The sequence below is a fragment of the Chelonia mydas genome, chromosome 9 (genome assembly GCF_015237465.2).
Source record: "Chelonia mydas isolate rCheMyd1 chromosome 9, rCheMyd1.pri.v2, whole genome shotgun sequence".
Classification (NCBI taxonomy): Eukaryota; Metazoa; Chordata; order Testudines; family Cheloniidae; genus Chelonia; species Chelonia mydas.
This window is the reverse complement of record NC_057855.1, coordinates 78,772,387-78,795,446: the sequence shown is the minus strand read 5'-3', so window position 1 is coordinate 78,795,446 and position 23,060 is coordinate 78,772,387. Positions and strand designations below refer to the sequence as shown.

At 43.3% G+C, this 23,060-nt stretch overlaps 1 protein-coding gene across 2 annotated transcripts in view; it reads left to right on the top strand.

The window, feature by feature from the left end:
* Positions 1–23,060, top strand: part of MSN (moesin) — a 76,126-nt gene extending 53,066 nt beyond the window's left edge. The window contains exons 3-14 of one of the 2 annotated variants that reach the window (XR_006284067.1): positions 7,343–7,438; positions 8,059–8,333; positions 8,985–9,068; positions 12,853–12,999; positions 13,877–13,973; positions 15,168–15,331; positions 15,896–16,026; positions 16,664–16,824; positions 17,330–17,422; positions 18,358–18,591; positions 19,688–21,177; positions 21,420–23,060. Coding sequence is in view for 1 of the 2 variants with exons in the window: in XM_037908366.2 (XP_037764294.1) it covers positions 7,343–7,438; positions 8,059–8,333; positions 8,985–9,068; positions 12,853–12,999; positions 13,877–13,973; positions 15,168–15,331; positions 15,896–16,026; positions 16,664–16,824; positions 17,330–17,422; positions 18,358–18,591; positions 19,688–19,852 (1,647 nt within the window). In the remaining variant the exon portion in view is untranslated. Of the gene's footprint in view, positions 1–7,342; positions 7,439–8,058; positions 8,334–8,984; positions 9,069–12,852; positions 13,000–13,876; positions 13,974–15,167; positions 15,332–15,895; positions 16,027–16,663; positions 16,825–17,329; positions 17,423–18,357; positions 18,592–19,687 lie in introns of both variants that reach the window. The other variant, XM_037908366.2, reaches the window with a different exon arrangement.

Here is a 23,060-nt window from a genome sequence, read left to right as displayed (position 1 = left end):
AGTGGCCAATGCCAAGTGTCCCAGAGGGAATGAACAGAACAGATAATCAAGTGTCTCCCATTCGCACCTTCTGGCAAACAAAAGCTTGGGACACCATCCCTGCCCATCCTAGCTAATAGCCATTGATGGACTTATCCTCCATGAATTTTATCTATTCTTTTGTGATCCCTGTTAGTGTTGGCTTTCTCAACATTCTCCAGCAAGGAGTTCCTCAGGTTGACTGTGCTTTATCTGGAAAAAATACTTCCTTCTGTTTTTAAACCTGCTGCCTATTTAATTTAATTTGGTGACCCCCAGTTCTTGTTATGGAAAGGAGTAAATAAGGAAATGTTATTTACTTTCTCCATACCCGTCATGATTTGATAGACCTCTATCGTATTCCCCCCCCCCCCCCCTTAGTTGTTTTTTCCAAGCTGAAAAGTCCCAGTCTTTTAATCTCCCCATATGGCAGCCATTCCATACCCCTAATTTTTGTTGCCCTTTTTTCTGAACCTTTTCCAATTCACAGTATTCAAGATGTCGGCATAGTATGGATTTATATAGAGGCAATATATTTTCTATCTTATTATCTATCCCTTAATTTCCCAACATTCTGTTTGCTTTTTTGACTGAGGCTGCACATTGAATGGATGTTTTCAGAGAACTATCCCCAATAGCCAAGATCTTGAGTGGTAACAGCTAATTTAGATGCATCATTTTATATGTATAGTTGAGATTTTTTCCAATGTGCATTACTCTGCTTCTAAGCCACCTTGCTGACAAACCAGGACTTTAAATAGAAGTAGGAAGAGTCTAGTCTATTTTATTAAATTATTTATATTTATTTTTTTCGATTTCTTCATGGTTGCTATTAGGGAGCAATGATTTTAGCCACAACAGTTTAGCCAAGTATGAGTAAACAAACCTCCCTAGGGGTACATAGAAAAAACCACTTCTCCCAATCAAGCGGTTTATGGAATACATTTTGCAGGCTTTCATACTGCACACAAGTAAACTGTGAGATGCTAATGGAGGTGCACTCAGCAGTAGCAAGTATCCTCTGAAATATTTCCTTGAAATATTAGCAGCATTTAAAGGGCTGGTAGAGTGGTTAATGCATTAGCCTCCTAGACTGAAGTTAGCAATGCCTTTTGGCATTCCCATAAGGGAAAGATGGGATTCCATGGACACTGTTCATCAGGTCTTCTCTTCTCTCTCCCTTCCTCCTCCACCCAAACCCCCTCCAGAATGCATCTCCTTTCTGCAGCTAAGGGTGGTTGTGGCTGTCGTGGTGTTGAAATGTTTCTGGAAATGTGGTTTTGCCATTTTACTTCAGGAGCCAACTTTATGCAGAATTAAACTTGTTTCCAAAGGGTGACTGGAGCCAGGAATTGTTTTCTTAGAGGGAAGCTTTGTAGCTAATCTTGCTCAAACCAGAAAATGAGATTATCCATTTTTCCCTCTCAAATTGTTCTTGGAGCATGTTATCTTGGCTGTAGATTTGGGCCAAGAGAATGAAGTTAGACTAGTGCCAAGCAACATGTATATCTTGCACAAAACCCTTTCTAAAACCTATACTATGGCAATTCAGAACCTTGGGAGGAGTACTTTCTTTTTTCCAGGGATGAGGAGGAGAGCTTATTAGGTGTCTTCTCAGTGGTCCATGTCTGTCTAGCTAAAGGAAAGCTGGGCCCTTTTTAGTGGTATTTGAAGGTTACCACTAGAGTAGTGGCTCGTGGGCTGCCTAATTTATATATAATTATGCTTCACTTCTATATGATTCTGGTTCATTCTGTATTCTCCTAGAACTCCTCATGCTGTTTTCAGACTTAAAAATTGAGTCTGAAAGCATGTGGACATAAATGCAGGACCTATTTTTGGGGGGATGCGCACACATTAGATGTAAATTTTTTGTCATCAAGCTGCTTTGTCTGATACTTAAGTAGCTACGCTTCAGGCCTCTGTAAAATTAAATGGGGTCTACATTTAAATCAAACTGGAGGAATAAAACCAGTACAGTGTTACTTTTTTTTTGTTATTAAAAGCAATAAACTATTCTGAAGACTGCCTTCACAACCAGGAATTCTAGATATACAACTTCATCGCTAAATTTTTAAGTTTAGATTTGACAGGAAGATGGGTTCTGTAGTTACAGAACCCTGGAAAACCAAGTAGTTACTGGCACAGAGTAAAAGTTTAACATGACTTTTGAGAGCATTAAACAAATCTTCTCACCATGCTGCTGCTGCTGGATGTGGTATGTTAGGGGGTGTGTGTGTGTGCTGCTGTGAAGCTAGAATACCAGGGCAAAGGCTACAGTGAAACTAGCCAACTTCATGCGTTTGATAAGCATTTTCTGTTCCCTTTTCACAGCATATGAAACAATGATAAACATGAAGTCCTTTTTTTCTACATCCAAAGCTTTTTCAATGAATTAAGTTTCACTATTGCCAAATCCAAACATTTAGTCTTGGGTCTGGCCCTCCAGAAATCATGAGATTGGAGGGAAAAATTGGGGTTCTTGATTTGCTTTCTGGAATCTGACCCTTTAGGGTTTCTTTTCTTTCTCTGCATTTCTGAGGGCTGAAACTTTGTTTTTAAATGAGTGGGGTTTGTCGTCATCCTGTGACTCAGAGCTTGGGCTTTAAAAAAAACAAAAAAAACCCCCCAAAACCCCCACCATGTTGAGAGACTTGCAATAAAATTGAGGTAGTAACAGTGAAGCTTAAAGGGAAGTGCAGGTCTGGTTTATGTTGATCCTTGCTCCCAGGACTTAAATTCTCAGATTCTATCCCAGAGCCCCCTGCACCTCTCTGCCTCTCCTCCATTCAGGGCTCCAGGTTTCGCTGCAGGGTGTGTTGTGGGGGTCTTTGGACTTTCAGCCCCACAAAGGAGGGTGGCTGCTGGGGCTTCCAGGGGTTTGAAAATACTCACTGGAGCTCTGCTCTGGATGGCTCCAGCTGAATTTAAGCCCAGCTTGTTTATCATATGATTTCTGGAAGCTTGGCAGGGTTCCCCCATTCCTCTTCCTGGCCACATACTGTGCATTGACCCCCAACCAGAAGTCCGTCCAAGCCTTCTTGACGTGGGAGCTCTAGTAGAAACTACCTGAGACAAGCTACCTCTGACAAGACTTCAGTGTCTCCCATTTCTGGTCTCTTAGACTGGAGAGCTAGAAATCTGATATTCTTTCAAGAAATCTTACTCTCTTGGAAGAGCCTTCAGGCTCTGGGTTTGGGGGGGCTCAGGGTTGGGGCAGGAGGTTGGGATGCATGAGGAGGTCAAGGCTCTGGGGTGAGGTCAAGAAGGGGTTCTGGTTTGGGGGCTGGGGGCATAGACTTACCTCTGGCAGCTCCTGGTCAGCAGTGCAGAGGCAGGAGTGGCCAGCAGCAGTCCAGCTCCTAGGCAGAGGCATGTAAGCAGCTCCTGGCAAATGGGAGTGTGGAGCTGGTGCTCAGGGTGGGGGCAGCAAGTGGAGCCCCAAGGCCTCCCTGCCTAGAAGCTGGACCCATTGCTGGCTGCTTCCAGGGCACAGTGCTATGTCGGAACAGGTAGGCACTAGGTTGCCTTAGCTGGCAGCACTGCCGACCGGACTTCGAACGTCCCAGTTGGCGGTGCTGACCAGAGCCGCTAGGGTCCCTGGGTGCTGAGCAAGGTGACCCAGTGCCTTACATGGTGTGACCCGGTACTGGGTCATGACCTGAACTTTGAAAAACACTGCCCTAGAAAACTTGCATGCATCTTTAAGAATGTTATTGCTAGTGTGCTAATACAGATTCACTCAAAGAATGAGTGCAAAGATACCTAGAGTGTGGTTATTTCAATATAAGGTGGGAAAAGGCTTGACACAACTCCAGTCTAGGATTTACTTGTGGCATCCAGAGTTCCACTTGATGAACCGTACCTGAGCTGGGGTCTTAAATATATATTAATTGGTTATGAAACCATAATTGGAATCTTGAGGATTGCCTGAACTCTCCGTACACTGCTTTCCACCATCCTATAGGCAGATCAAAAACATGAAATCTATGAATAAATTCCTTGTATTGTACTCCAGAGTTCTGTTAGTCAGCCTGACTTAATATTCTGCCTGGCAAGGAGGAAAGAGTGTTCTCTTGTTCAACTTGCAAAGTAAGGCTATAAATATACAAGTAATCTTGTAATACTGCATACAGTCAGCTGTCTTTAAAATTCATTGTCCCTCATCCTCAAAACAGCCCTATGCATCTTGTCCCTTTGCACCCTCCATTGCTGCTCACTGCCAAGAATTGTGTGTGAGGCTCCACAGGCAAACAGTTCAGCAAATCTGCAAATGCTGCATACCCCTTTACCAAAAGTAGATTAGTAATCAGGCTGCTAGCTGCCAGGCAGACTCCTAGCAGCTGTAGAAATCAGTCTCTGCCTTGATGTTTTCCCTTTGCAAAATGGAACAAAAATAATTTTTTTAATGCAGTGGGGAGTTACTTGCCTTTGCATTTGGTAGAGGCTACCAGCGTGCACATCCGGTTGGAAAGCGATTTCAGATATGAATGACTACGTACAGCCTGCGCACAGACCTGGTCTAGCAAGCCAGAACATGCTTGGCTTTACAGCTCATGTAATTCATAGCACTAATTATGTGGTTCTGTGCAGCATAGTGTCAGTATAAGTTTGCAAAAAAGTTATATTTTGGGGAGGGAGGGAATAAGATTTATAAAGATACTGAGTTTGCATAGCTGGCTTTCCTTTTTGTCGCATCTGTTGCTGTTGCTATTACAGTGCAGACTTCTCCACTGTGGAATAAAAGTCCTTTTGTGCTATGGCCTCAGTGTGATGCCGTTCGGTTCCTTTTTGGCAGTTCAGCATGCTGAACTCCCAGGCTTAAGCTGTCGGCAAATGAAACTGCGGCAAGTGGACACATGCAGCAGTGGGGGTGAGCCACCATCCTATTCAAATGTTAATGATGCCTGAGAACAGAGCTCTTTTTAACTGTGTTCCAGACCCATTCCTTCCCCTGCCCCACACACTTATAAGCTGTATAGTGGCCTGCAGTATTAAATGCACTTCATAAGGTCTGTTTAGCAACATGTATTCCGTTGCCTGTCTCAAACATTTGCTTATGTTCCTATGACCCACTGTCCCTAGGAGTCTACTCCAAACCATTGGACCAATCCCTCAACTCTTAAGCAAGCAGTGCTTACTTGGACAAATCCCACTGAAGTCGGAGGGACTGGTGCATAGGGGAGGATTTCAGGGTGGGACCCATATAGAGGCTATATCAGCACAGCTATATTAGCATAATTATGCTGGCATAACCCCACAGTGTAGACACAGCCTACACTGACTGAAGGGATTTTCCTTCTGTGTTGGAACACCATCCACCTAAACAAACAATGGTAGCAAGGTTGACAGACACATTCTTCTATCAATCTTTCTGTTTTTATACTGGAGGCACTAGGTCAGAATAGCTGTGTGTTGGTCAGGAGTATAGGTTTTTCACATCTCTGATATAGTTGTCTTAATTGTAGACCAAGTCTGATAAATACTTACAGCAAAAGTGAGGTAGCACTTTTACAGGTAGGTAGCAAAGCAGTAAGTGACCCAGCATTGTTCTCAGATCCAGCATTTCTTCTGCTCTTACAAGCAGGCCATAAAACCAGTAATACAAATGGCCGGGTATGCTGCACACCTAGAGCAATAAAAACAGGATGGAGCGGAGGGCTTCCTGGAGATTAAAAGAGGAGGTGATTTGAGAGGGGGGGAGATCATGTCAGCACTGCTCCTCCCCAACAGATGAGGCATCAGGCCCAGGGAGGCAAGCAGGCAGTCTCAGGGAAGTGAGTAAATCTGAAGTCTGACAGGTAGGCTGGAGTGAGTGCCAGCAGTCTTGAGACACTTGGCTGCAGTGGTGTTGCGGGTCATAATTTTATAAAATTAGTTTGAAAGACAGGTGGGTAAAATCAGCTGGCTAAGAAGCTAGTGAAGATGATGGGGAGAGTGGGACATATCTGTCTGGTTTTCCTGAAGTGTAGAGTACAGATTGGAAGCCAGATGACAAAGTTTCAGGAAGGTTGCCTGTAGGGGAATTTTTAGCCTATAACATGTCCCTGGCTTATCAAAAAGTTCAGTTCTGTTGGTTTGTTCACAATCACAAATAACCCCCACCCCTTGACAGGAAATAGCATTACCGCAGTAGTTTTCCACCTTTGGCAGGCTTCTAACACTGAATGCTACAATAGCTTTGTGAAGCCTTCTTTGTTTATATAGCACCAAAAGTGTGCTAGGTGCATGACGGAGGAGAGATCCTTGCATCGGGGTTTATTTATTGTATTGATGGCTCACCACTGTCTAAGGGGCATGTTGTTGTCCTGCCTTACCCAAAGCAGTGCACTTCAGTGGAGCAACTAAACAGTGGGTGGGTATGGGTAGACATCATTTACATACAAGGTAGCGTGCTTTGCAAATCTTAAGGCATGTTGCAGTTAACAAGACTGACTCTCTGGTCCATAGCAGAGTGGTTCATGCTATGCTCAAAAATAGGACCGTTGCATGTAAAAAAAATGAGGGATGGTTCTGGAACTAGAGCCAAGGCATATGCTGTCTACTCCTGTAGTATCTGCCATTGCCTTACCCAACCAGCATGTATCACTCCTTACTGCAGTCCTCCTTGCTCATTTATGAGAATGGCTAGTATCTCAGCATTTGCACTGTTACTGTCCAGGCTCAGACCAGGAAAAGGTAGGGGGTCTAAGCTGTATAGCTTCCCACCTGCAAACTCTCTGGAATCTACCTACATACAAGGGAAATCCTGGCCTTTGCTGTGGTGCCAAAATCTTAATGTATCAATTTAGGGTTGCTCCAGCTTTTCCCAGCAGGAGTCCTGTTTCAGATAGGTTTAGGAGGCATCTGTGGTGAGTTTGTTATAGGTGCTTAGTTCTTAATTGGTGTCTGTCTTAATCAGAAAACTATTGTACAACAGGCAGCCTTCACTCAGGGAGAGTGAGGGGGCATGTAAGAAGATGCAGCAGAGTGGTAGTGATCTGAACCGGCAGAGCTGCATAGGGCATTCTGTTACCACCTGCTTCAATTTGGCCTACCTTAATTACCATCACCCTACCTCAAATTTGGCAAACTTTTTAGGGACCCCTCTTGTCTCTCTTTATAAACCACTCTGCAGAAGTGGTATGGAGTGCAGGGAGTGAACAAGGATAGTTTTTTTCCCTGTCCCCATAGTCAACAGGTGAAAGTTGGCTTATTTGATTGTTTTCTAAACTTGCCTACCTTATACTACACCACTCCAACACATTCCCAGGTAACCAGTGAGCCTTTGGCCAGTCAGCTGTGACAGTTACTGATGCACACACTGCTCTGTCTTCTTTTCCAGGTTGTGAAGACAATTGGGCTGAGAGAGGTCTGGTTTTTTGGACTTCAGTATCAGGACACCAAGGGCTTCTCGACATGGCTGAAACTTAATAAAAAGGTATATGCCCGGTTATCCGATTTGTACACTTGATAATGGTTAGAACAAATGCACTAAATTATTTTCTGGATTCTTGTCCTCAGCTGGATGGGATGGTCAGCTCCTCATACTTGTTCTTGTATGCCACTCTGAATACTGAACCTTGATATTATTTATTATTATTATTTTTGGCTAGTCTGCGCTGACTGTTCCAGAGTAGCTAGGTCTACAGCGTATAGATATGCCAGCCAATCTGCTGTTCCTGGCCTACGGTTATCCTGTGCTTTATCCAGGCAGATCTAATGTGGTGGATCAAGGAAGAGACTTTATCCATGTGTAATACATATGGTGAATAAGACTCTTGGTGTGGTGCCATCCCTAGAAAACTCTGGTGCGTGACTTACTGATAAGTTTACAATAGTATTTTGTAGTTGCTAAACAAGAAATCTTGGCTAGACTGGACCAACTCAGCAGTTTCCAATGAACTGCTCAATGGGAGGATACTTCATGGTTTTTTGCTTTCTGTGTCAGAAAGGAAGTGTTTTTTTGAACATGCCTCTGTCTTTTACTTCCATTTTATTACACACTGCTCCACTCAGCTGGCTAGTTCTAAAACTGGATGGTGCCATCTCTCACTCCAGGTGACCGCACAGGATGTACGCAAGGAAAGCCCTCTGCTCTTCAAGTTCCGTGCCAAGTTCTACCCAGAGGATGTGTCAGAGGAGCTGATTCAGGACATCACGCAGCGCCTCTTTTTCCTCCAGGTGAAGGAGGGCATCTTGAATGATGATATCTATTGCCCTCCAGAGACTGCTGTCCTGCTGGCTTCCTATGCCGTCCAATCTAAACATGGAGATTTCAACAAGGAGCTGCATAAGCCTGGCTATCTTGCTGGTGACAAACTGCTCCCTCAAAGGTATGCAGATTTCACCAGCCTCAGACCTTCCAGCACCATGAAGTGCACAAGTGCTATATTTACTATAAGCTTCACTTACTCTAGCTTTTTGCTTGTTTTTGTTTTCTCAAATCATCTTAATTCTGATGGGTGTTCAGAGTGCATCTTTTCATAAGAATAAGGCTGTTGCACTTCCTGCACCCCTGTCTATTCTCCCTGGAAATTTGCATTTTGAAGAGCCCATTGCAATTCCGTATAAAAATGCAGGTAGAAACTTAAATTTCTGGGAATAACGAACTGAAGATACCTAAGCAAAAGAAGGGGGGAGCAAAGAGTAAATTTTGGCACTAAACTTCATAAATGGGTATGATGGCATAAAAGAAATGAGAAGCTGGATATCATTACTTGGCTAAATATTCAGGGCTCCTGTCAAATTACACTGTAGTCTGGATATGCAGCAGTGGTGTTCATCAGGCCAAATTGTCTTAAAACATTTAATTGGGTTAAGAGTCAACCCTGGCCAATGAGGCCACCATATACTATAGAATTTCTGTTATACTGTGTATGAGACATTTAGACTGTACAGCACTGCATATGCTCAGACTTGTGGCCTGTCTCGGTGTAGTGCCGCCTTTCGAACTGACAGGATCCTCCTGCTCTTTTCTTTTCTAGAGTTCTGGAGCAGCACAAACTCAACAAAGACCAATGGGAGGAGAGGATCCAAGTGTGGCATGAGGAACATCGGGGAATGCTCAGGTAACTGATCAAGGTTTGATCTCACTCTGTTAGATTGGTATAGTCCTACTACATGGTAGTATCTACTTCTGTAGATAAGGTTTGTGTGTAAACAAAAGCTCATCCTAGGGCAAAAGCCTCTTAGCACTGTTCCAGCCATCTTACTGAAGAATAACTACAATCTTGTCTGTCTCAGCCAGTATTGGCTAGCAAGTGTACAATATCCCTAGCAGAGTGAAACTCAACTTTTCTAAATGGCTGCATTATAAGAACACCCATACCAGATCAGTCCAGTGGTCCATCTATCTCCATATAGTGTCTGACAGTAGCCAGTGCCAGCTGCTTCAGACAGAATGAATAGAACTGGGCAATTTCGAGTGATTCATCCACCTTGCAGTCCCAGCTTTTGGCAGTTGAAGGTTTAGGGACATTGTCAAAGGTTTTCTGAAAATCCAAGTACACTATATTGCTGTCTCACCCTTGTCTATGTGTGTGTTGACTCCCTCAAAGAATTCTAGTAGATGGAGGCATGATTTCCATTTACAAAAGCTGTGACTCTTCTCCAACACTGTTCATGGATGTCTGATTCTGTTTGTTATAGATACAACCAATTTGCCTGGTACTGAAGTTAAGTTTACCTAGCCTGTAATTGCCAAGATTGTCTCTGGAGCCATTTTTAAGAGTTAAATTAGCTACCCTCTGGTGTTTTGGAACAGAGGCTGATTTAAGCAATAGGTTATGTACCACAGTTAGTAGTTCTGCAATTGCGTAAGAGTTCCTTCAGAATTCTTGGGGGAATACCATTTGGTCATAGTAACTTAGAATCATAGAATATCAGGGTTGGAAGGGACCTCAGGAGGTCATCTAGTCCAACCCCCTGCTCAAATCCCCAACTAAATCAGCCCAGCCAGGGCTTTGTCAAGCCTGACTTTAAAAACTTCTAAGGAAGGAGATTCCACCACCTCCCTAGGTAACGCATTCCAGTGTTTCACCACCCTCCTAGTGAAAGTTTTTCCTAATATCCAACCTAAACCTCCCCCACTGCAACTTGAGACCATTACTCCTTGTTCTGTCATCAGCTACCACTGAGAACAGTCTAGATCCATCCTCTTTGGAACCCTCTTTCAGGTAGTTGAAAGCAGCTATCAAATCCCCCCTCATTCTTTTCTTCCGCAGACTAAACAATCCCAGTTCCCTCAGCCTCTCCTCATAAGTCATGTGTTCCAGTCCTCTAATCATTTTTGTTGCCCTCCGCTGGACTCTTTCCAATTTTTCCACATCCTTCTTGTAGTGTGGGGCCCAAAACTGGACACAGTACTCCAGATGAGGCCTCACCAATGTCAAATAGAGGGGAACGATCACGTCCCTCGATCTGCTGGCAATGCCCTACTTGTACATCCCAAAATGCCATTGGCCTTCTTGGCAACAAGGGCACACTGTTGACTCATGTCCAGCTTCTTGTCCACTGTAACCCCTAGGTCCTTTCTGCAGAACTGCTGCCGAGCCATTTGGTCCCTAGTCTGTAGCGGTGCATGGGGTTCTTCCGTCCTAAGTGCAGGACTCTGCACTTGTCCTTGTTGAACCTCATCAGATTTCTTTTGGCCCAATCCTCTAATTTGTCTAGGTCCCTCTGTATCCTATTCCTACCCTCCAGGGTATTTACCTCTCCTCCCAGTTTAGTGTCATCTGCAATCTTGCTGAGGGTGCAATCCACACCATCCTCCAGATCGTTTATGAAGATATTGAACAAAACCGGCCCGAGGACCGACCCTTGGGGCACTCCACTTGATACTGGTTGCCAACTAGATATGGAGCCATTGATCACTACCCATTGAGCCTGACAAGTTAAACTTATCACTGCTTAACTTGTCAGTTTGTTCCAAAACTATTTCTATTGACACCTTAATCTGGGACAGTTGCTCAGATTTTTCTCTTAAAAAGAATGGTTTGGGTGTGGGGATCTGCCAGAGATCCTCTACAGTGAAGACTTCAAAGAATTATTTAGCTTCTCCACAATGGCCTTGTCTTGAGTGCTCCTTTAACATGTCAGTTGTCCAGTGGCCCGACTGACTTTGGCAGGTTTCCTGCTTCTGATGTACTTAAACCAAAAAAAAAAAAAAAAAATTTTCTGCTGTTTTTTGTCTTCAAATTCTTTCTTGGCTTGCCTTTACACTTGGTTGCCAGGGTTTATACTTCTCTATTTCTCAGTAGGATTTGAGTTCCAAACTTTCTAAGGGATGTCTTCCCAACCACCACCTTTACTCTGTTTAGCCATGGTGGTGTGGTGATTTGTGTTTTTTTTTTTATTTTTTTTTATTTGCGATATACATTTAGTTTGAGCCTGTATGGTTTGTGTGGTTTTTTTAAAGGGTTTCCATGCAGCTTGCAGGCTTTTCACCCTATTAATTTCCATTTAACAAAAGTGAGGAAGCTTGTATCCTTCCCCTTTTTTGAAGTTTAAAAAAAAACAAAAAACACAACCACTATAGTAGCATTTAGTATTCCTTGTCCCCGCCAAGAATGTTCAACTTAATTACATTATGGTCACTATTAGTGAGTACTTCAGTTATAGTCACCTCTTGGACCAGATCCAGTGGTCAATTTAGGACTAAATCAAGAATTGCCCCTCCTTTTGTGAGTTACAGCAGTGGTTCTCAATCAGGGGGCCATGAGAAGGTTTCAGGTGGTCCACCCAGCAGGGCCAGTGTTGGACTCGTTGGAGCCCAGGGCAGAAAGCTGAAGTCCCACCTCATGGGGCTGAAGCCTGAAGTCCTGAGCCCTGGCACCTGGGGCTGAAAACGAAACTTGAGCAACTTAGCTTTGTGGTGTCCCCTGTGGGATGCAACCCCAGGCAACTGCCCTGTTTGCTACCCACTAATGCTGGCCCTGGCTTTTATATGCAGAAAATTAGAACCCCACAGTCCACTTGTGCCACAACTTATAGCATTGGGGGGGGGGGGGGGGGCTCAGAAAGAAAAAGAGGTTGAGAACCCCTAGGTTACAGCACCAGCTGCTCCAAGAAAGTTATTTAATGTGTGTAGAAATTGTATCTGTGCAACCCTTCCTGAGGTGACATATGCCTAGTCATGGGGATAGGTGAAATCACCCATTATTATTGTTTCCTGCCTTTTGTAGCATCTCTAATCTCCCTAAGCATTTCATCATCGTGGTCAGGAGACTAGTGGTATAGACTGCTATCCTTATATTGTTCAGGCATGGAATTTACCATAGACTCTCTCTATAGAGACAGTTTGGGTCATTTTAGGACTTTTACTTTGACTCTCTCTCACATACAGTGTCATTCCCACACCAGCATGACCTACTTTCATTCCTGTATATTTTGTACCTTGGTATTACTGGGTCCCATTAATTATCCTCCTTCCATCAAGTTTCCACAATGCCTATTCTATCAATATCCTCATGTAATGCCACTCACTCTAGTTCATCCATATTAGTATTTAGACTGCTAGAGTTTGTGTATATAAGCACAAGTATATTATCAATGTTCAATTGCTTGCCTTAATGTTATTTAAATGGGACTTTTTTTTTAACATTTGTCTGGTCCTTATTAGCTTCTCTACGATCTCTTTACTAGGACATAGTTCCCCCTTTAATGGAGACATCCCACCTGAACCATGTGCTCCTCTTGGCTTTCGCCAAGCCCTTAGTTTAAAAAATCCTCTCTGCATTGTCATGCTCTGACGTGTTAGACTAGTTGCCACTAACTAATCAAGAAGGCATAAATTCTCAATTTTTGGCTTATCTGGTTTCAAATGTGAATATCTGCTCTCCTTTGCATTCTTAGGGAAGATGCCATCTTGGAGTACCTGAAAATTGCACAGGATCTAGAAATGTATGGCGTGAACTACTTCAGCATTAAGAATAAGAAGGGCTCTGAACTCTGGCTAGGTGTTGATGCTCTCGGACTCAACATTTATGAGCAGAACGACAGGTAACAAAAGGACATCTCTAAGTTCACTGCCCCCTCTCTAGTGACCCTTCATTCCACCGTGCATATACAGCTAACACAAACTTCCTTCTCCAAAGCAAAGGAATACTTTTAAGAATCCGGTTTTTGGAACAAATAGCTGTTCCTCACTCAGATGCAGAGGAAGGTGGTTCAGTTTGTTGGGATGATGCTATATGCAGTCTGTGCAAACTCCTCCAAGCCACGTCCTCATGTGGCTCTTGGCGATGACATCAACATAACCTTGTGATCCAGTACTTTGGATCTCCTGCATAAGTAAAGTTGATATAAAAAAGCTGTTCACAATCATGGGGTGGATAGGACAAACTGAAATTAGGCATTGATCAAATCCCATTAAATAGGGATTGCTTAAAGACTAAGCCTTCAAATCTTAAGGCCCATCTATGCTGAAAACGCTGCAGCTGTGCCACTGTAACATTTAAGTGAAGACACTCCTACAGTGGGAGAGCTGATCCAGTCAGTGAAGTTAATCCATCTCCAAGAGGCAATAGCTATGTCAGCAGGAGAAGCTCTCCTGCTGACACGACGCTGTCTATACCAGGGGTTAGGTTAGTATAACTACATTGCTCAGGTGTGGATTTCTCACAGATAAGTTTGTGTAGTGTAGACCTGGCCTCACTTTCTCTAATGGGGGAGAGGGATTGAAAAGCTGTCAACTCCTGCTCTTATGTTTTTTTAACATGCCTCTTCACTCTTGTTTCTGGCATTGGCTGGAATTGGGAAGTACTGAAATACTCTGAGAGCCAGTTTGGGTGAGATTTCCAGCCCAGAATTAGACTAAGAATTTGAGACCGCTTGGGGTAACTTTTACTAAAAACTCCTCCTTTCTTCATTATTGCAGGTTAACTCCAAAAATTGGATTCCCTTGGAGTGAGATCAGGAATATCTCATTCAATGACAAGAAGTTTGTTATCAAGCCCATTGACAAGAAAGCACCAGTAAGAAACAGTACTCAAACACTATATAAATCTTTAGCATTTTATATGTAGAGTTGAGCTCTACATCTTTTACACATTTAAATAAAACCAGTCTAGTCAATTCCAGTACTTGTTGGTATAAGGCATCCACATATTCCCCAAGTGATACCTCCAGCATTGCAGAGCAAGCTTAATAGTAGTAAGTGGGTAGATGGGTTTGTAGGGGAAGGGGGTTTATACAATAGTCATTTTGCATAGTTGTCCACTTCTGATTTGGTGACAGGCTGCCTTACATTGAGATAATCTCTTGTTGAAGTGCAAGGACAAATTTTACTATTTCTGATAACCCAAACAAATCCCTTTCACTCTGGAAAAATCCAAAGTAGAATGCATTTCTAATCTCTCCAATTCAGGAGAAAATGAAATCAAGCTCTATCTCTTTGGCTTCCCCATGTACCAATTTATATCTTCTTCTTTCCTTCCCTGGATGAAGTTACTGCTGCTTGGAAACCACCTTGCAGCTGTTGTACCTCCATTCACACAATGAAGATCCATTTCTTCCCCTTTTTCTGGCATAAGAGGAAACCTGGTTCTTCACATGTCTGCCAGAACATCACAATTCTAGTTGAATAGAAATAGTAAGGGTGTCATTCTTATATGATCCATAAAACCTTAAAAACTTGTAGAATGTCTCAGAACATAGAAAATCTTCCTTAAAACCAGACACTGAGGCTTGATAGAGGAATGCTTTAACTGAGTTTAGAGTATTTCTGCACTGCATGCATAGCCACACAACTGAAAATCCAGTTCTGGTATGCACTAAGCAGAACATAAACCCTGAGAATTTTCTAAGGCCAGAGACTTGAACTGCACCATATATCACTGGGAATCCCAGGAAAACTGCCAACTATAGTCTCCTTGTAATCTCCAAAATGTGCTTGTGGGGATACTTACTTACTCCTGTACAAGTTCTGTCAATCTTCATAATCTAAACTGACTGTTTATTACTGCTATTTCAAGGCACCTGACCCATGTCATCAGGCACTTGTCTCTGCTGGGTATAGGTGTTTTGAAATCAGTTTTTATTACTGCTAATGGGCTCCCTCAGACACTTGACATTTTCTTTTCTATGCAAGGCTATTATTGGATACAGAGGTATGTTTGGTGCATGCTTGGGGAGCAACGAGTCTAATGCTGTCTCCCATCTGTCCCAAGGATTTTGTATTCTATGCTCCACGATTACGGATTAACAAGCGAATCCTGGCACTGTGCATGGGGAACCATGAGCTCTATATGCGCAGACGTAAACCAGACACCATTGAGGTGCAGCAGATGAAGGCACAGGCTCGGGAAGAGAAGCATCAGAAACAGATGGAGAGGTGGGTACTGCAGGACTCTTGAGTAACTAGTGTTTTTGAGTCCACTGTTAAACTGATCAAGCGGATTCCTTTCTGCTCCAGTAAACCTAAAGAGATGTTGTAGATGGCACTCCTTATAAATAAGATCCTGTGTAGGACTGCCTTGGGCAATTCAGAGCATTTCACGTCTAATCATATCAATATCATGATTCTGAATCTTAATGATGACTCTAAAGGCTATATTTCAAATTAGTCTGGATTGTCCAAATAGGTGACCTAAACAGGGCTGTAGGTTGACCTGTGTAATTTCTACAAATGAAAACATAACTGACACAGTTCACTAATGTTTGCAGTGGTGTTGTCAGGGTCAGTCCCAGGACCAGAAGAGCTCTTTGTAAGCATGAAAGCTTTTGTCTCCAACAGAAATTGGTCCAATGAAGACATTCCTTCAGCCATCTTGTCTCTAAAGTTCACTAAGTCAGTTGCTGTTTGCATGCTCCTGGGTCTTCTATAATAAAGTACTGTTGTCTTTTGAATTGTGATTTAGATTTAACTGCTGTACTGTAACTTTTTTCCCCAAATCAGAGCTCTGCTGGAGAATGAGAAGAAAAAGAGGGAACTGGCAGAAAAGGAGAAAGAAAAGATTGAGCGTGAGAAGGAAGAGCTGATGGAACGACTCAGACAAATTGAGGAGCAAACCAAGAAAGCTCAACTAGGTATTACGAAATGTGCATTGGGAGAGACTGGAATAGTCTGGTTCTACAGGGCCTTCATTAAAAATAAATTCCACAATTACCCACCCCACCAACCATCTTACTTCCTTGAGCTACATAATCACCTGGTGCTCTGGTTCAATTGGTGCTGATGGGGTACCACAGAAGAAGCCTTTCCAAATGGGCAGGTACAATAGACTTCGCCACAGATGACTTTCCTGTCCTTTTCCTGAACTCTTAGCCCCTTGAATGGTGGTAAATGTGGTGCTGCCAGGGCAAATTGCTGTATATTTGTTGCTTGGTTTAAAACAAACAAAAAATCCAGGCGCTTGAGTTGTCTGATGCTTTGTACAGACAAATGGTTCCAACTAATAGTAACCCGATGGCATTTGAAGCTAACTTTACATCTTTTTTTAATTTGGGGTAGGACAATGCAAAACCAGGCTGCCTATGCAGTATATTCCTGACTATCCTGTTCACCAATATTTACTCCCACTTGTTTACCCACCTTCCTGTGTTGGTGGTGAAGGGAAAGTATATGTCTGTCATGGGGAAGGAAGCTTGCTTTCCTGCACTTATTCTGTGCTCAGAGGATCAGAAAGAGACCATCTTTGCCTCATACTTTCTATCCTCGCTTCAGAATTAGAAGAACAGACCCGCAGGGCATTGGAGCTAGAGCAGGAAAGGAAACGAGCCCAGGAAGAAGCAGAGAAGCTGGCTAAGGAACGCAAAGAGGCAGAGGAGGCAAAGGAAGCCCTGCTGAAAGCATCCCATGATCAGAAAAAGACCCAGGAGCAGCTGGTAAGCCGCTTTCCTGAAAGCTTAGCAGTGGGGGAATGGTTTTACTGGAGTTCTAGACTGCTGGCCTCAAAATTGGGTGAGTTATGTAGCCTAGTTGTAGCTGTAACAGGGGCATAAGCTACTATCTAAAGAAACTTAATTACCTTTTTCAGAAAAATGCTGGTGTTTTTTACTGTGGTCTCTATTTGAGCTGCTTTTTGTATGTAGTGACTAATGGAGACTAGCTTCTAGTAAAGTCCATATATGCGCTAACTAGTCAAGCTCGGTACTGAGAGAGCAGCTTCAGGGCCTTGTTCTAGAACTCTTAGAATTAAGGGAAGAAAAAGAGGGAAAGACCGAGCCAAGACCCACAGCTACAAGGTGGGCATAGGCAACTAACAATGTTGGTCCTAGTCCTCTTTTATCAGTGTGGAAATGGAACTTCCAGGTTCCTGGGGCTTTAGGGTCCTAATATCAGAAGGGAATTGGTTTCTCTCCTACTAAAAATAACCTATTACTTTCACAGGCAGCTGAGATGTCAGAACTCACATCCAAAATCTCACAGCTGGAAATAGCCAGGCAGAAGAAGGAGAGTGAAGCCATGGAGTGGCAACAGAAGGTATCAGTAGAGCCTAAATACAAAAGTGTAGCTTTGGGCTTGGCACAGTATTCCTCTTCTTGCTGTGGGCTGGTCTGACCCTCTGACCATGTCAATGTGATTAATCATATGACCCAAACCGTGAGTCCTTTTAGGATGCAGAGAGCTCTTTAAAATAAGACTCTGAACACACTTCAGCAGAAAGGAGGGAAGCCAATGTGTGGTAAAGCTAAGTTGCCTCCAGTTACCAATTTACCAATTACAGTATTTCCTGGTTCACCTTGCTAGAACCAGCTTTTCGTTCAAAAAGTGGTGGGAGCAACATATGCAGGTAAAATCTAGTAGTTGCATGTAGCTACAAATTCATTCAGTGTTCCAAAAGTGAATATAGTCAAAAGAATAAGCAGAAAATGTCCACCTTGCAACTTAAATGGACAGACATGGGAATTATCCTGTGGGCAGACTTCCAAAAGATGGGCACATTTACACCCTTATTCATGCCTAACGTGTGTGCAGACTACGTAGTTGCACATGCCTAGGGCTGGTGTAAGGTAGAAGTATACATAGTGCAGGACTTACAGGTGCAGGTTGGGTATCTGAACACCTAAAATGCATACAAATGTGTGCACAGCTGCACACACCTAACTCTGCAGTACTTGTACACACACGGCTGCCCAGATTATCTAAGTTGCCTTTAGTTACTGCAAATAGGATATAACTCGCCTATCGAAACCCCTTGGGGTTGATGGCCATATTCTAGCTCCACTAGTGTATGGTGGTGCCTGGACAGCCTATGAATTCTCACTCGAAAGCACTTCACCCAAAGGGGTTATGGACATTCTGAAAGAGACATTTGAACCCAGATGTTCCCTCTTCTGGGTCCCTTGGACTATAAGGGAAGCCTTTGAAATGGGTCTCTTTCCCCTAACCCACTGAGGGATGTTGCCCTCCTGCAGGCTCAGACTGTGCAGGAAGACCTAGAGAAGACCAAAGAGGAACTGAAGACGGCCATGAGCACCCCTCATGTCACCGAACCCATGCAGTCTGAGAACGAGCATGATGATGAACAGGATGAGAACGCTGCAGAGGCCAGTGCTGAACTGAAGGCAGATGCCACCATCAAGGACCGCAGTGAGGAGGATCGCACCACTGAGGCGGAGAAGAACGAACGGGTTCAGAAACACTTGAAGGTAATGCCAGGGTGGGGTGAGGGATATCTGCTGCTTGTTTCCTTGCTCCCTGCCATGCTCGGGCAGCTGTAGTGGGGGCTAGATACATCTATTGAAGAGTAGGGTGCCACAATCTCATCAGTTCAATACATAGCAAAATGTAGAGAGAGTGGGGAGAAATTTGTCCCTCCCCCGCCCACTCCCATCCGATAACCATTCAGACCTCTTACCAGTGAAGAGTACTCATTACCAAGAAAAGCATCTGTCCAATGTACTCTGCCCACTTGAATCCTGCTGTCCATCTGACAGCTGTTCAGCGCTGTCTGGAACAAGACGAAGGACTTGGTCCAGTTCCTGTCAAGCTGATGTCCATGCCAGTCTGCTGCCCTGTTGGCTGACTCAGCTGGTTTGCACTGCTCAACCCTAGTAGTGGTCTCAAAGGCAGGTTTGAAGCTCCTTTGTTGAGAGCAGCACAGGGAAAGCTTGCCCTGCTATTTGTGCTGTACTTACGCTCTGCACTGAACTTCAGTCTGCTGTGTGGTGACCGTTCACAGGCACTAAATTAACAAGTGGTGGCGTGTGTCCAGCTGTAAATCACTTACTGGCTGTCTAGGCTCCTTCACCTGCAGACCAGGGCAGAAATGTTACTGCACTGCGCTGTGGCGAAGCTAGAAAGGTGGCTGGAATCTGCAGTGCCTTGCTAATAGAAAGGGGTTTGCCATTTTGTTCACTATTTAAATAAATATCTTTCTATTTGTCTTCAACCCCTACCCCCCATGGGAAAAATCCCTTGTGAGAGAGCCCCAGGGGCCACATTTTTTTGGAGCCTGTGTTGTCACCTTTTCCTATGTAATGTTATGCCTAACTTTAGTCCAGCCTTCCTCATGCACTAGGTAAAACCTAGACTTGTGAGCAAAGGGTGTGATGTTATCACACTTCCTACACTGTAAATATTGGGGGTGAGAAAATACTAGATTAGGTAGGCACAGGGTTTTCCATCTCAAAGGATAGCGATCTTTTGGGACTAAGGCCCACTTTACCTCTTGCTGATCCTACAGCTCAAGGCTGTGGCATGTGCTGGCTTGTAACCCTACTTCTGTCTTTCTCCCATCTACAGGCTCTTACCTCAGAGCTGGCAAATGCCCGGGATGAAACTAAGAAGACAGCCAATGACATGATCCACGCTGAGAACATGCGGCAGGGCCGTGACAAGTACAAGACCCTCCGCCAGATCCGGCAGGGCAATACTAAGCAGCGCATTGATGAGTTTGAGTCCATGTAAACTCTCCTGCACCTGCGGTCCCTGTACTCTCCCCTCTTTCTCGTCCTCTCCCATCATTCACGTGTAATCGTGCTGCGCTGGAACCACTACAGAAGAGTGACCATGGTCTTTATTTATCGAGTTTCGTGCAGTCTCTGCAGTTCAGCAACAGAGGAACAAACAAAATATCCATGTTGTCTTGGGGGGGGAACAGGACTCCAAATCTGAAATTATTTTTGCTTAGCTGGGTAAAGTCTCAATTGCACATGGCTTTGTACTGTTCACTGAAATAATTGCATTGCTCCCAGGGTCCACTGGGAGGAGATGCAACCAGATACTTCCACTGAGTTACATATGGTAAAAGTCAGCAGTCTGACACACATGCCTTACAACAGTACTTCAGTATTAGAATTGAGTAGCTAGGGGCTAGATTGCTGCTTTAATGCAAGGGTTTGATTTTAATTGAGTTGCGGGGTGGGGTATAGGGGAAGAGGGTTTGAGTGAAGAAGGGTTGGAAGTAAAGTATAAACGTTATTTGTAAAAGACCAAAGCTTTTTCTGCTCCCTGAATTTGAGCAAGCCAAACAGATCATCTGAACTGTCAGTGTTAAAACTTCTTGTGGATCCATCAGACTTCTTTTTAGTTATGAAGCTTTCAGTTTCCTATTCCTGAGTCCTTTGGAGTGATCTGGGCATTTCCATTAAAGCAACTTGTTTTGGAGCAGTAAATTCTCTAGTCAGTGAGGAGAGGGGTTCCTCCTCCACAATAATTCTTGTTCATTGCCATTTTTTGTGCCAATGGCAAGCAGTAGCAGAGACTGTTGGAGGGGCTTTCACTTCCACTAGTGACCCCAACTAGAATTCTAAAGGAATAGGCTAATATGCAAGAGTGGGAGGAGAAATGTAAAAATTAAGTAGCTCTAACCAAATGAAAATGTAGCCACCAAAAATCATGACTGTCTGTCTGATTATGATGCATTTATTCCTCTCATGCAGGTAACTTCCAGAAAAGGCCTTTTTATCCTAAATCATTGGTGCCTTATGACTTGTGCACAGATATATACTGTAGTTTAGGGTTTTAATAAGGTGTCTTCATAGTTAGTTTAAACTAGGAAAAATAATCAGTGACCTAAGGCTTTTCATTTCACATCTGGTTCATCTGTTACAGGTCAGCGCCTTCTTCCCTCCATCCCTCCCTGCCATCTCTTGTGGTTGGGAAGAAAAGATACCTTGCTAGCTGTCTGTCCTAAATGGAATCCTCTTCTCGTACTGCCATCTTAATTATCAAATGATAGCAGCACACTTCATTCCTAACTCAAACCTCTGTCCTCCCCTTGGAATGATATTGTGTCTTTTGTGGCCCTGAGAACAGAAGTTTCTGTCCCTAGTGATGAGGTGACATGGTCCTGAGCTAGCTGTTACTGTTTTACTGTTACTTGTACTTTCCAAAAAGTCCTGTCATCCAAATGGATTTGTTATGCATTCCTGTCCATGTTAGAGAGGATTCTGTGTACCACTTGGCAGGAAATAACCATGTATGGTCAGGGTTGACTTGGACATGGCCTTGATTCTTTGTAGAAGAAAATGAGGGAAAATCTCCAGTTTTAGAAGAGCCCTTTTAAAATTTGCATCCACCTAAATGGACTCCTCCTCTCCCCTGCTCTTCCCATCATCGCTTAGCCTGTTGCTACTTAAATTTGCAGCCTTCAGCCTGGCTGGTAATGTATTCTTGCTTGGCATGTTCCAAAATCTATGCAACTTCAGCCCTGTGGGAGCTTCCCACCCCCTTCTCATCCATATAGTGCCACCGTTATTTGTGGTATAAAGAAAACACCTGAAAACTTACACTAGAACTCCTCAAAACTCAAACTCCTTCTACTAAGGCGAAGTAGAAGCGGCACAGTGGAATGTTAGTGGTGTGGAGAAAAGAGTGCCAAAAAAAGTCAGTGTTAATACAGGCCTGCAGTATTTCCTCCAGGAATCCCTTGTGCTGCTTGAAACCACTTCATCGAAAAGTGATTTTAGACACAATATCAGTTTGTTTGCACGGAGGTCCGTGCGAACCGTGACCAAATGGACCTCTGTTGGTGGCATAACCTAACGTAGATCCTTCCAAATGTCCAGTACATGCATTTTTGAAGCACTTTTTTTTTTGTCCCCAGACACGATGTGCCTTTAGGAGGGGAGGAGAGGGGAAACTTTCCATCAACCAAAAAAACTCACAAAACACCCCAGTGCTTTGAAAGTTACAAATAAGATTGTAGTTAAACTTGTCAGAACTTATTTGCATATTTCTTTACTGAAGAGTTATTGGCATTGATTCTATTTGAGTCATTACTGGGAGAACAAACAACAATTAAACTTCACTTCTGGTGCTTTAAACCTGGTTCTCAGCGGTTCTGCTCTGACAACTACTGGCTTTTTTTAAAAGCCTTTTATTGCATCTTTAACAGTTTCCTTAATGAGAGAATGCACAGTGCCTGGAGTATGTTTGTTCAAATAATAAACCATTAAACCTTTCTGTTGTGATTGGTCACGGAACACTGCTGAACTCCTGTTATGTTGACGTGACTTCTGTTTTTTGTCACGTTCTAATTTCAAATGGTCCAATATAGGAATAGAACAGTTCATACCAGTGAGTCCACCTAACTCCTCATGTAGTTGTTTCAGCTGTGCCCTTTCCTACCAGTATTATATATTCCAGTGGTATCTAATGATATTTGATTTCAGTCTTTCTAGCTATGCACAATTAGAAAATATTAATCGTGGGAGGAGGAGATGTTTATAGTCCCCTCATCCTTTGAAAATGTATACTGTATTGTAAAGAGATGATATTTTGCAAGGAAATTAATGTAAGAAGCTTTCAGTATTATGGTGAGATTTCTAGACACATTTTTTTATTTGTTACAATACATTGAGTTTTTTTTCTTGTCCCCCTCCCCCAGTTTGTTTACTACTTGGATATATAGTATCCTCTTCAGGGGGTTATCCTATGAAGTGTTTGCCTGCCTTTGTTTGTTGCTGTAAATTATGTCTACACATTTTTGACCAAACTTTTTATTTTTGGTTATATTAAAACAGCAGTCCTTTGGGGCTTGTGAGGTAACTCATTGGCCCATGTGGCTAACCACAAAAAGAACCTTGGTATCAAAACACTTTCATTTGGAGGAATTTGTTAAAGTCCATGTCCTGTTCTTCCTTCAGTGCCAATAAAGTTTAGAGAAATTAAA